We start from the raw sequence: 14694 nt of genomic DNA, 5'->3' as shown, positions 1-14694 counted from the left end.
AATTTAATCTATTAAAATTAGAAAAAATAAATTTACTTAAATTAGAAAATAAATAATAATAATTCAATTAGTTAATTATACAAAATCAAATTTAAATTTTTTAATAAAAAAATATTATTAGTATTTAGTAGTTTTTTCTAAAAGTTACTTGAGTTAATATTATATATTATTTATTTATTTTTATTATTTTATTTAATTTAGTTTTGGTCTTATATATAATAAATTTTTTTGTCAAACAAACATCTACCATAAATATGATAGAATTTTAACTTTACAATTAATTAAGTAGAAAAATTGTAAAATAATTATTTAATAAAAAATAGAAAGACATTATCTATATATATAAACAAAATTATATATAGCTATTAAATTTGAATTTATCTTTTTTTGTGTATTTTTTTGTTAATTTTTTCACGCAACTATAAAAATTTAGAAAAATTAAAGTTAGTTCATTTAAGTTATATTTCTAATAATTTTTTTAATTGTTGAGCTATAATTTTTTTTGTATTATATAAAATTCAATAAANCCACTACTAAATATTTCTAGATCCGTCACTGCTCGTATGAAAACATACACTAATATTCATTAAAAATTATTTTTTTTTTTGGCCTTGGGCTAAGCCCAAAAAACCCTACCCAAACCCCGACCCACCCGACCCAAGATCCTAAATAATACCTCTTCACTTCAACGGCATTGCAGTTTGCAGGAAGATGCTTCATTTATTATTGTTATCATTCCTTGTTGCAACGAACAAATTCCAAGCTCCTTCTTCCATTAATTAATAATTTTGGATCAAGCAAGGGTGCAATTAGGTCAAGTCCGAATAGGTATTTCTGACGGCGTTTCCTCCGCACGAAGGTCAGCCACAGAGGAAATTTAAGTAGCATTGTGTCTACATGCTACTCACTGTCCTCCTCTTTGTCCGCTGTTGCTCAATTACCACTGCTTCCCCTTGTCATTTGTTTCAGTTGTTTCAGTTCGGATTTCTGATTTTTTTTTTTAATGGACTGATCAAGTTCAATTGTGCCTAGGACTTAGAAAGATGAGGATTTCTATATTCTACTTAACCAAGTCCCTTTCATGGTGTCCATTTCCTTTCAAGTTTTATCAAGTCTTAATAACAAAGATATTTCTGTTTGAACTTGAGAAAATTACCCTAAACTAACTTCTTCTTTATACTTCGTTTCATTATAAAATTTTCAAATCATAATTAAAAAAGTAAATATCAACTATATTTTTAATAATTTATAGAAATATTATGGGATTCCTAACTAAAAATAAATGACACATCCGATAATCCTAGCTAATTATTCATTTTTGGAAAAAACTTTCCTTTTTTACCCAAAATTTTGTTTACTTTGTTTCAAGAGGTTAGATAATCTTGTTTTTTATTAAAAAATAAAAGATGTCATTTTGGGTTATATGTATTTTTATCCTCAACGCTAATGTTTAGTTTCAAACTTATCTTTAACGTAGAATTATCACATAAATGTCTATATTAACAACAAGTATAATAAAAAAATATTCGAAATGTTAATAAAATTAAACAAATTAAAAAACTAGAAGCATTTTTACTTCGGATTAAAAAAAATTCTGTTTTTGGTTATGACTAAAAGAAAAAAAAAATCTACCTTAAGAATATTTTATCAACATGTTTCAGTTTAGTTTTGTTGGTCAAATTGTTTTTGGTAAAGTTGGGCTGTGTTATCAATTTAAAAGCCCACATCAAAAGCCAAATCCTTAGAAAAGAAATAAAAAAGGGAAAAGAAAAGTTGCAAGTTCATTGATTGTAAAACAGTACGTACTTTACCATAACTACTTCCTATAACGTAGCTCGCCTTAAGCGAAATTTTGGTTTTTCCCATCTTCTTGTTTTCTTATTTTTTATTTTTAATCCGTGCATGGCACAGGAAGCTTCCGTAATTTAAAATCTTTCCCCACAAGATGACAAGACGCCAATAAAGTCCTATCTTGTGTATACCCAATTCAAAATTTCTTGTTTCAAATGCCAATTTGTGCAACAAAATGTAGAAGCTACACTATACTGTCTTGTTAGGGACACATACACAACGCAACACATAATTAATTAAGCAACATATCGATGAAGTTTCCTTCATGAACCATTTAATATATGTTCCTTACATTATATATATCTCACCCCAACATTAGTTCGCAACACTTGCCTTTAATTTATTATCAGTTTAATATTATAACCAAATAAAGAAAAGAAATGCTGAAACCTCCATCATTATTCTTGCTGCTTCTCATCATCACAATTACCCCACTAGTAACATGCTCAATAACATTGATGTCTCCAAAGGACTTGGTTGATCAAACATGCCAGAAATGCGCAAACCAATCAAAGATCCTGAGCTACCCTCTATGCTCAACGTCCCTCCCTGTAATCCCTGTGAGCCACTCGGCGAACCTCCAAGGTCTCGCGCTGATCGCAATGGAGCTAGCACTAGAGAACGTAACAAGCTCAATTGAAACCATAGACAAATTATTGGATGATGAAAATGTAAGCAGCATTATTGATAACTTGAAAGATTGCATGGAGCTGTACAGTGATGCGGCGTGGACAATAGTGAATTCAATAGGGGCATTCTTGTCAGGGAACTATGAAGTGCCAATTAATTGGATGAGTTCTGTTATGGAATCTGCATCAACATGCCAGCAAGGGTTTGGGAAAAAGGGTGAGGGTTCTCCATTGACAACGGAGAATTACAATCTTTTCCAGTTATGTGGTATTGCAGTTTGCATCATCCAAATGTCTAACCCAGCTGCCAAAGCTTCTTAGTGTTTTTTTCTTTTTCTCCTTTTTTCTTATTATAGTAGTGAGGTCAGGAATTAATTTTAATTAGTAAGTATTTGAAAAAAAAAAACATGCGAGAAAGAGGGGAGTTACTGAGCAAGTTCAACTGCACAAAAGCGTGTTAGTTGGTTCCATCAATTTGGCTGTTATATGTCTTCCTCATAAATTAAGAGACATGGAAATGTAAAATTCAAACTGGGCAGAGTAGTTACCTATTCTCTGTTTTAGTTCCTTATATTCCTTTCTTATTTATATTCACGCTAATAGAGTTTATACTTAATTAAATCTCTTACTGCACTAACTATGCTGTTATGCTTACTCTTAATAAGTCTTAATAATTACTTTCTTATATCGAAAATGTTTAGTAAAAAAAATTAGTCAAAAATAGTTAAAATTTATTTTATTTAGTATCTCTTAATTACTACAATAATTAACATTACTGTTACTAACATTACTGTTACTAGCAGAAGCCCCCGCGCATACACGCGAGTAATAGTAGTGTTTGGATAGTGTAACTGCTTTGCTTAAAATATTGGATTGAATACTAATATTGTATATAATATATATAATGGTCTTTTGACCGATTTTAACACAGAATAATAAGACATAATATAAATAAGATGTGAAATTAAAGAGAACACACAAAAAAAAGAGTCATTGAATGTTTTAGTTGTATTGTACTATCTACTATTTACTTCCTTCTAATTAAAAATGTAAGGTTCTAAAAATAGTGTAAACAATAAAGGAAACACAATAACAAAAGAAATATAAAAGATAGGAAGATAATAGAAATTGACACAGTCATTTAAAAAGATTAAAAGAATATTCGACCTATTATATAGGAAAAAACATGTTCCATCCTCTATATTTGATAGTCTAAATAAATTTTTTTTCGAGTTTATATTAGCAAATTTTACTTATATATGAAAAACATATTATATATTTATATTAACATTATTACTTCATTGCCAATGAGTAATAGCTTAAATGACATAGACTCCCCATACTCAATTAAGAGGTTGCGGGTTCGAGTCTCCTATCTTTCTAAATTTTGCCAATGAGTTATAACTCAAATGGCATAGTCTCCCCATATTGCGGGTTCGAGTCTCCTATCTTTGGTAAAAAAAAAAAAACATTATTACTTCACCATATGTATATTAACATTATTACTTCACTAAAACAAATTTATTTTATATCACTTCTAATTTTAAATAAATAATACATGCTAAACTAATAACTTCTTACTAAAAGAATAATATATTTTAAAAATTATTATTATTTAAATTCACCTTATTTTGACTTACAAACTAATTATTCAATTTGTTAGGGTTCACAACTTTAAGCAAAAGATCATTATTTTTGTATATAATCTAACAAAATTTCAAATTTTTGTATATAATTATAGACAAACTTAAACTTTCTTACAAAAAAATAATTCAATTTAAAATATTTATAAAATTGACGAAATATAGTTTCATAATTATTTTATATTTTAAATATAATAATTTGCAATGTACATTTGGTTCTAAAATCCTACTTGTAACTGTTCATTCAATATAGGTAAATTGTATAAAACATATAATAATATATTTTTGGTACCTTATTTAATTAGTGTTATGTATTTATTTAATTAAATCTATTATCTATTTAAATTTCTAATTAAGTATATAATGATAAACTCTCTCAAAGAAAAATGCATTAAATTAATGTAGAGTTATATGTTATTTACGAAAATGTTCAAATTCTAATAATTGGATACTATAGTTAAGTTCAATTAACCTCAAATAACACACCACAAACTTGCACCAATAGCTTATGTTAAACAAATAAAAAGTTATCTTCGTTTAATTAAAACTTATATGTATCATAATTATTTTTCTAAGAAACAATCAGGAATTTAACCATTTTGATATATATAATTTTTTTTTTCAAGTAGATAAATTTCTAAATTCCCAAGAATTGAGTTATTAAGTAAAGTTTAATTATCCTCAAATAAAAGTAAGAGTATAAAAAAGTGCTAAATCTCTTTATATAAGCTATTAAATAAGTTATTTATGTTTGTGCTTACTCTTTATCATGAACATTTTGAATTTGTATGTGAGTGTTGTCCTCTAAGACATACTTCTCATCCTTGATCAAAATAATTCACAAAAACTCTTTATTAAGATTTACAAAAGTGAGATAATTATTTTTATAACTAAATTTTACTTCCAACCTACTTGCCTTTATAATCCCATATTGACCTACAGAAATTTAAACTTGCTAAGATTAAATTTTAAATTCAAAAATTTTTAAATGATATGATTTAACATACTTATTTAAGTTATCCAAAATGCAGAAAATATTAAATAAATTTTTTGGTTCTTATAAAATTGAAAATTAGTTCTTGTAATTTATTATAATTATTCAAATTTTGATACTAAAACAATAAAAGAAGATTGATTTTGATCCCTTAATTAATTTATTTATATTAATTGTTAAGGCGGTCTCAAAACAAATATAGTTGTTATATGTCAAATTTAAACGGTTTAATTACTTTGTTGGTTCCTATAGTTTCGCAAAATTTTCAATTAGGTCTCTATATATATATTTTTTTAGTTGGGTCCATGCATCAATTTTTTTTCAATTAAGTCCCTCTTAGTAATAATTGACTTCATTATATAGGGAACCAACTAAAAAAAAAATTGGTGTAGGAACTCAAATAAAAGGAAAAAAGGTGTAGGGACTCAATTAAAAAAAAAATTGGTGCAAGAACCCAATTAAAAGTAAAAAAAAGTATAAGGACCTAATTGAAAATTTCGCAAAATTATAGAGATTAATAGAGTAATTAAAACAATTTAAACATATATCATTCAGCATTTAAAAAATAAGGACAAAGATCAATTAAGTATTTAAAAAAATAAAGGTTTAATTACTTTGTTGGCCCCTATAGTTTTGCGAAATTTTCAATTCGGTCCATATACCCTTTTTCTTTTTAATTGGGTCCCTGTACCAAATTTTTTCTTTCAATTAGGTCCCTCTTAAGTAATTAGTTTAATTATATAGGGACCCAATTAAAAAAAATTGGTGGAGGGACCCAAATAAAAGAAAAAAAAAGTATAAGAACCCAATTAAAAATAAAATTTGATGCAAAGACTCAATTAAAAGGAAAAAATGTATAAGAACCTAATTGAAAATATTGCGAAACTATAAGGACCAATAGAGTAATTAAACAAAAAATAAATACATATTTGATTCACAATTTTCACAGAAAATAATCAATATAATCATCGTACTTTAAATTAAACCTCAAATCCGATGAATCTTCTATTTTTATTTTCTCTTTTGAAAAATTCAATGTTATTAAGATAATACCAATAAAATCGTAAAATCATAACATTAAAAACACCAATATTATTTTAACTTTCTAATAAAAGTATTGTTTATTTTGGACAACTTTTTTCAATCTCAATTGCATAGTTTTAGATAGGATGAGCTGAATATATATATTAATATTTTCTGCTAACATAAAAAAATCTACCAAAACCCATGAGGAAGCCTACCAACAGTCCCCATTGAAGAAGCTCACAAAATTGTGAAAAGAGAAGAGTCTTTTTAAGATTTAAAATAAATTAACTACCATTTGTAAATTCTTATTAGTCTAAAATAAAATGTTTCTCTTAGTAAATAGAAGCAGCTTAGTTCTCATTCATAGTGAAATTCAAAATATCCAAGAAATTGCAATTCACCATATTAGAAAAAATAAGAATATGTATAACTATAATGAAGACCTTTAATTACTCTTTTAGCAAAGCTTATATAAAAATAATATCCAAGCTCTTGTACCATGGATGAGTAAAATCAAATGCTACCAATCTTTATTGGGATAATCTTTTCCAATAGATTCAGACGATTACAACAAATGTTGAACCAATGCAAATCAAAATAAAACTGCTAACAAACTATTACAAAAATATGAAATGGTATGAAAACTAAAATGCTTTTTCTACAAAAATGTAGTGAGAGTACGGGCAACTGCATTATCAGGAACCAACACCTGAAGGAACAACCACGTCCCACCTTGCACTCTTGCAATGGTAGCCTCCAGTATGAGCAACCATTTCAGCATCCATTTCAGTATCACAGAAATTATTAGAGAAACTTTTAGATTGTCAAAATAATAACCACCTTAATTAATTAGCAACATTGTATAAAAAAGATAATGTATTTACCTCTTGAACATCAACACCTTAATAACCACTGATGGTTTCAGTGGCTAAGAGAAGGGGGGGTTGAATCTTAGCCCCCTTTTTTGCTTGTTAATACTGGCTGGACTTAGAGGAAACTTTTTCTGTTTTAGCTCGTTCCTAGCCACGAGACATTTTCATTTTGTCTCATCACTTGACACGAGACATTTTTTATTTTTTCATCTGAACAGTAAAAACAGAATTGAGTAGGACGAAAGGTAGAAGATTACACCCAGATATATCCTGGTTCAACTGCTAAGTGCAGTGCAGCCTACATCCAGTCTCCATCACAACAATGATGGAATTTCACTATAATCATCCAGATTACAAATTGTAAAGTGCTAACCCAACTTACAAGGGGATTCCAACAGAATCATGAAACACAACACAGATGTACAAAGGAACTCAAAGACATCTATGACTTTTTCTTTTAATTTTGCACTCTCTGCCTTTTTCCGCTCTATGGCTTTTTCTTACAAACCTCACTGTTTCCCTTTTTCCATGAGACTCAAGACATGACAAAATTAAACAGAAAAATATTAAACAGAAAATGTTGAAGGAGAAGAAGAACTGCTAGCTTAGGTAGCTCTGAGAACTCTGTGCCTTGCACTCTCAAACCTTACTCCTTGAATCAAACCATGACTGTTCACCCCTTTTATAGAGAGGTGAAGCCTTCACAGTTGAAACACACAACCGAGCTTAGCTTCCTTTCCTTCAAAACGAACCGGTTCGGCCACAGAGAGAGAAGAGGTAACTAATGCAAAAACCAACATGCAAATACCTCTAGTCCTTCCTTGGTCATCACTCTTCATCAATCCGAGCGCTCCATCCTTGGCTTCCTCTCCAAGATGGATTTCTGGCATCCGAGATTACCTCACCAAATCTTACCACATTTGGTGATAATCTCAGCCACAACATACTTTTCTTTTTCTTTTTTGTGCCATCAACTCGATGGTTATTAGGCTTGCTTTCCTTTCCTTTCGATAACTCCAAGTAGCTTCCATGGCTTCCTGGTTAATGACCGAAGAAAGAAGAAGAAAGAGATGAGAGAGAAGAGAATATCTGAAGTAAAAGCAATTCTAAGTGGTTAAACAAATTAAAAAAAAGTTTTCTTTTACTTCCCTTGCATAAGGTAGCGTGCAGCACTTATGACAATCAATCAATTCAGCTGCAAATTTCTCTCTCATGTTTCCCATGCAATAAATGGTAATTTAATGAAATTTGGAATCCATCACATGGTATAATGCTTGTATCCGTTGGAAGCTTGTAACATAACTAAAGAAATGGGTTTTAGTTAAAATGAATAAGACAATATGTGCCCCATTTCCTTTTAAATTTCGGACCAAGCATTTTTGGTCTTATACCAAGACTTTTAATTGGGCTTGTTATCACAATTGCTGGCCCATTTAAAGCATTTGCTTTCCTGGTAAGTTTGGATCAAGCATAGGAAGCTTTTAAAACAAATATGGGCTTGGTTGCAGCAACTTTTGTTTTTCGGCCCAATTATAAACCTGCATCACAAAATTAATAATTAACATATGATTAATTAAGATTGAATTAATAATTTTGCAATTAAATATTTTAATAATGTTTGTTCATCATAAGTATTAATTTGGAGTTTTCCAAACTCATCAATCTCCCCCTTGATGACAAACATTATTAAAAATTGAAATGGGAAAAAATTAAAGGATTTGAGTACGAGTACTCCCTTTGAAGGTTGAATTTCTCCCCCTTTCAAATTATCACATGGCTCCTCCTTGATGTATGCTATTTTACCAAGGGAAGCACTAATCCTGTGACATTTAAATCAAGCTACAAGTAACAATGTTATTCAACATATTAATTTTGAAATGTTGAATGCTTGATTTATCAGCAGATTAGAATGATATACAAAACTCATTTGCTATCACAAGTTTGATTTTCTGCTCAATATACACATCAACTAAGCACAAGCAGAGTTGTTCAAAAATTATTTTCCATTCAAAATATCAGAGCCATATCATTCAAATGAGGAAAATATTTTTGAATCACACATGATCAAAGTATCACAGTTTTAAAGGAACTGCCAAAAATAAATTTTTAAACCAACATATTTACCAAGATGAATAAGAATGTTCCTGTTTCAATAAAAGCATGTTCATCAAGATAAATCAACATCCAGACATTTATATAATCAGAACATCATAAACTACTAAATGCCGAATGCTTTTTCAGCAACAGTAACCATATTATGAAACAAATACACTATCAACATGCATTCTTAACAGGGGTGATCATGAACTTTCATCAATTGAAGGTTTCATCCCCTGTTTTCATTAGTATCCTCCCCTGTTTCATTAGTTCCAATTTCAATTTTGGAGACTAGTTTTTCTCCCCCTTTTGTCATCAAGGGGCACCTGCACAAAAGATATAAAACAAAACAAAATATCCATAACAAAATAACAGGAGTGTATCAAAGTATCATAGAGCAGTGAGTATCAAGTCATGCTCATACAAAAAACAGATTGAGCCTAATGAAGCCAATATCAAATAAAAGAAAAACAGTCATTAATCATCAGACAAATTGAAATCAGAGTCTGCAACATCTTCTTCACTGCCAGCTCCCAGATCTTTTTCCAAGTTTTCCAGCATCATACTTACTCTTTCTTTACATCTCCCCCAAGCACGTTCATTTTCATAGGCTAGCTTTCGAGCAGCCCTATGGAATTGAACCATGAGTGTAGACATATTAGAGAATTCGGTGAGGATTTCCCTTATTGACTCGGTTGCTTTGGAGGATTCAAACTGACTTTCAAGGTCGCTGTCCATTGGCATTGTTTTCTTACTTTTGGTTCCTTTTACAGCACCTCCTCCTTTGATCATAGAAAATTTGTTCTCCACAGTCTCATTTGTTAAATCTACCTTATAGTACTCAAAAATGCACGTGAGAAACATTCCATAAGGTAAATTAGCCTTTTTAGTACTTCTTACAGACTCCCACATATGTCTAATCAAGAGATAAGCAAATGAAATAGGAGAAGAAGTAACAAGGGTAAAAATTATTAAAGAATCAGATACGGTTACCCTATTGTGAGAACCACTTTGTGGAGTTAAAATGTGGGTAGTGATGCGATGCAGCAATGAGTTGGTTGGTCCAAGAGCTTTGTGAGTAGGAACAGTGCCATCTAATCCAGACATGTTTGCACAGATATGAGAGAGAACTTTCTTGTAAGTAAGCCCAACATGATCATCCCATTTGTCACTCATGTATACCCTCGGTCCCTCGTCCGTGTAACCAAGAGCAGCACTGATGGTTTCAGTATTCAGAGCGATATGCACACGTTTCACATAGGAGTGAAGACTACCATCAATCAGTCTGAGATTTGCATAAAATTGCCTAACCAATTTTGGATATACCATTTTGTGAGTGTGAAGCAATGGGGTCCATTTGATGTTGTCAAACAGAGGTTGCAAGATAATTCCTTTGGCTGCCAGTTGATCAAGATTCACCAAGTATGAGGGACAAATATGCCTCTTTTCCAAAACCTCTTGATGGAATTCATAAAATGCACAAGTCAAGAATCTGGATGGATCATAGTGAGAATGTGGCTTGTGAAACTTGTTCTTGAATTCCAATGACTCAAGATTTGCCGGTTCCCTGGTTTCATGCAACACGAAACCTTTGGGCTTCTGAGAGCTTCTGCCTAATGTGTGTGGTGTAGCCTTCTTTGGTGAACGCGGCGGTGGAGAAGGAACGGGTGAGGTTTGAGACGATTCTTCTTCAACACTGGGCTCTTTGTTTTTGCCATGGCCAGAACTCTTGTGAGCAATCTTCTTTCTCATGGTGGGTGTTTGTTTGGCAGATTGAGAGGGAGAGGAAGATGTTGTAGAGTGAATGTGAATATGTATGTGTGATTGGGGAGTGAACTGTTTTTGAGAGAGATTGATTCTTCCACTTTTTCTTGATGCAGTTTTCTTTTTCATTATGTGAAAAGAGATAATGAGGGTGGAAGAAGAAGGGTTGGCCGAAGGTGGAGAGTGGAGAGAGGTTAAGGAAGCAATAAATGTTGATTGGAGAGAGATAATGGGGGTGGTTAATAGTCATCAGGCGCGGTTATTAACCAGAGCGGTTTCCCAAGGATTTGAAAAGAAGGTTCCTTGAATCAAGGGATTAGTTGAAAAAGAAGGATTTGATTTGACATTATCCCTCTTTCAACTAGATATGATAGGACAACTTTAAGATTTGATTTTCAAAAATGAGTAACTAACAAAACAGTCAGAGATGGGTCAAAGGGATTTTGTGGGGCCCATTGAAATTTATTTCTGCGCAGTCTCCCCCTTTAGCATAGCTCTCCATCATGCATTTAATTTTATCTCGTCTATTCCTGTGAGATAAAATTGAACAGAATCAGAAATTCACAAATTTTCAACATGATTTAAATCAATCATTCCCAAGCTTTTCCTTAACAAACAGAATCTATCTTCACAGAGGGGTTTTGTAAAAATATCAGCAAGTTGTTCTTCAGATTTTACAAATTGAATATCAATAGTTCCCTTTTGCACATGTTCTCTAATAAAATGATATTTGATTTTAATGTGCTTTGTTCTTGAGTGCATAACAGGATTTTTAGAAATATTTATTGCACTCATGTTATCACAAAATAAGGGTATACTATTGATCTTTAATTTGTAATCTTCTAATTGGGTTTTCAACCAAATTAATTGTGAACAACAAGCAGATGCAGAAATATATTCAGTTTCAGCTGTGGATAGAGCCACTATGGCTTGTTTCTTGCTTGACCACATGTTGAGTGAGCTTCCAAGGAAGCAACACATGCCGAAGGTGCTCCTTCTATCCACTCTATCTCCCGCATAATCTGCATCACAAAATCCTACTGCACAAAAATCATCAGATTTTGGATACCACAAGCCATAATCACATGTTCCCTTAATATATCTAATGATGCGTTTAACGGCCGATAAATGAGATTCTTTTGGGTGAGATTGAAATCTTGAACATACACCCACACTTTGAACTATATCCGGTCTAGAGGATGTAAGATACATTAGTGAACCAATCATTCCCCTATACCGTGTCTCATCCACATTTTGGCCATCATCATCCTTTTCAAGTTTAGTGTTAGGATGCATTGGTGTTCCCATTGGTTTGGAATTTTCTAGGCCAAATTTTTTGATAAGTTCCTTTGCATACTTTCCTTGGTGAATGAAAGTGCCACTAGGAGTTTGTTTAATTTGGAGGCCAAGAAAGAATGTTAGCTCTCCCATTAAACTCATTTCAAACTCACTAGTCATGAGTTTTCCAAACTCTTCACACAAGGACTCATTGGCCGATCCAAACACAATATCATCAACATAAACTTGAACAAAAAGGATGTCATCATTAGAAGCTTTAATGAACAAAGTAGTGTCAGTGGTTCCCCTTTGAAAATAATTTTCTAATAGGAAAGCACTAAGCCTTTCATACCAAGCTCTAGGAGCTTGTCTAAGGCCATAAAGAGCCTTTGAAAATTTAAAAACATGATTAGGAAAATCTTTATGTTCAAAACCGGGGGGTTGAGCCACATACACTTCTCTATCAATAAAGCCATTAAGGAAAGCACATTTAACATCCATTTGAAACATTTTGAAACCCTTATGGGCAGCATAGGCAAGAAGCAGCCCATTTAGTACCCGTTACCTTCTTACCATCCGGATGAGGTACTAATGTCCAAACCTCATTCTTGTCAAATTGAGCAAGCTCCTCTTGCATGGCCTTGACCCATGATGGATCTTCAAGAGCTTGTTTGACATTGTTGGGCTCCATTTGTGACAAGAGAGCAAAATTGCTAAGTTCGGTTTGCCTTTTGGTGGAGGATCTTGTTGTTATTCCTTGAGAGGGATCACCAATGATGAAGTCATGAGGATAACCCCTCATAGACTTCCATTCTCTAGGCTTTCGGACAGGTGTAGAACTTTGATGAACTTCTGGTGGTCTCACTGTTTCAGTTGCTCGTGTCTCCTTAGGAGACAAAATGGAAATGTCTCCTCCAATCTGACGAGACAAAACCGGGCTGACAGATTCTTCATTTTGTACAGATTTGGGATTATCTTTACTTGTTCCATCCTCTTCACAATCTGAATCATTATCCTTTACAATACTGGGAATTAAATTAGAATCACAAAAAGTAACATGTATGGATTCCTCTATGGTTCTATATTCTTTGAGATAAACTCTATAGGCCTTGCTTGTGGTGAAATATCCAACAAACATTCCTTCATAGGATTTTGGATCAAATTTTCCAAGGTTTTCCTTATTGTTAAGCACAAAGCATTTGCATCCAAAAACATGAAAGTACTTAAGATTTGGAGGAGTTCCCTTCCATAGCTCATAAGGAGTTTTCTTTAACCCTTTTCTAATGATTGTTCTATTCAAAATATAACATGCTGTGTTCACAGCTTCAGCCCATAAAAATTTAGGAATTTCATTCTCACATAGCATGGCCCTAGTCATTTCTTGAAGGCTTCGATTCCTTCTTTCAACCACTCCATTTTGTTGGGGGGTTCTAGGGCATGAAAAATTATGAGAAATCCCTAAGTCATCACAGAATTTTTCAAAATCTTGATTTTCAAATTCCTTTCCATGTTCACTTCTCAAATGAGCAATTTTTAAACCCTTTTCATTTTGAATTTTCTTGCAAAGAGTGGAAAAGGCATGAAAGGTATCATTCTTATGAGCAAGAAAAAGTACCCAACCAAATCTAGAGTAATTAGAGTAATCATCAACCACTACAAGACCATAGTGTTTACCTCCTAAACTTTGAGTTCTAGTAGGACCAAAAAGATCAATATGTAAATCTCCAATGGCCTTTTGGTTGAGATTCCATCTTTTAATTTAAAAGAGGATTTTACTTGTTTGCCCAATTGGCAAGCATCACAAGTAAGATCCTTATCAAACTTGATGTTTGGAATTCCTCTAACCAAATTCTTTTTGACTAGCTTAGAAATTTGGTACATGCTAGCATGTCCCAGCTTTCTATGCCAAAGCCATTTTTCAGATTCAAGAGAGGTAAAGCATGTTACATTTTGTTCCTTTAAATCCTCAAGAGTTAATCCATACACATTGTTGCATCTTTTAGCTTCAAATAAAACATCCCCAGTTTTCTCACAAACAACTCAGCAAACAAACTTCTTAAAAATAACTTCAAACCCCAAATCACATAATTAACTAACACTAAGTAAATTATGCTTCAAGCCATGTACAAGAAGGACATCATTTATACAAGATGAGAGATTTGTACCCACTTTCCCAACAGCCACTATTTTTCCTTTTGCATCATCACCAAAGGTAACAAGTCCTCCATCATATTCATCAAGCTTTATGAAGAAGGTTGTCTTTCCGGTCATATGCCTAGAGCATCCGCTATCCATGTACCACATATTTTCTTTTTTCTTGGATGCTAGGCAGACCTACAAAATAAACTCAAGTGACTTTAGGTATCCAAATTTTCTTGGATCCTTTCACGTTAAATCATCTCTTATGTCCCAAATCATTGTAATCAAAAACAACTTTGTAAACTTTGTCACCAATCATTCTTTCACCAAAGAAACATTGAACTGGAAAATGACCAATTCGGTTACATAGTCTACAAAATCTTGGAGTTGCTGTTTTGTTA

General features: G+C 32.0%; 1 protein-coding gene across 1 annotated transcript; it reads left to right on the top strand.

The window, feature by feature from the left end:
* The first annotated feature begins 2195 nt into the window (after positions 1–2195).
* LOC107484269 (putative invertase inhibitor) lies at positions 2196–3043 on the top strand. Its single transcript, XM_016104881.3, has one exon. The coding sequence runs from the start codon at positions 2232–2234 to the stop codon at positions 2799–2801; it is 570 nt and encodes a 189-aa protein (XP_015960367.1). The 5' UTR covers positions 2196–2231; the 3' UTR covers positions 2802–3043.
* Positions 3044–14694: the final 11651 nt, after the last annotated feature.

The sequence above is a fragment of the Arachis duranensis genome, chromosome 1 (assembly GCF_000817695.3).
Source record: "Arachis duranensis cultivar V14167 chromosome 1, aradu.V14167.gnm2.J7QH, whole genome shotgun sequence".
Taxonomy (NCBI): Eukaryota; Viridiplantae; Streptophyta; class Magnoliopsida; order Fabales; family Fabaceae; genus Arachis; species Arachis duranensis.
This window is presented reverse-complemented; position numbering and strand designations above follow the sequence as displayed.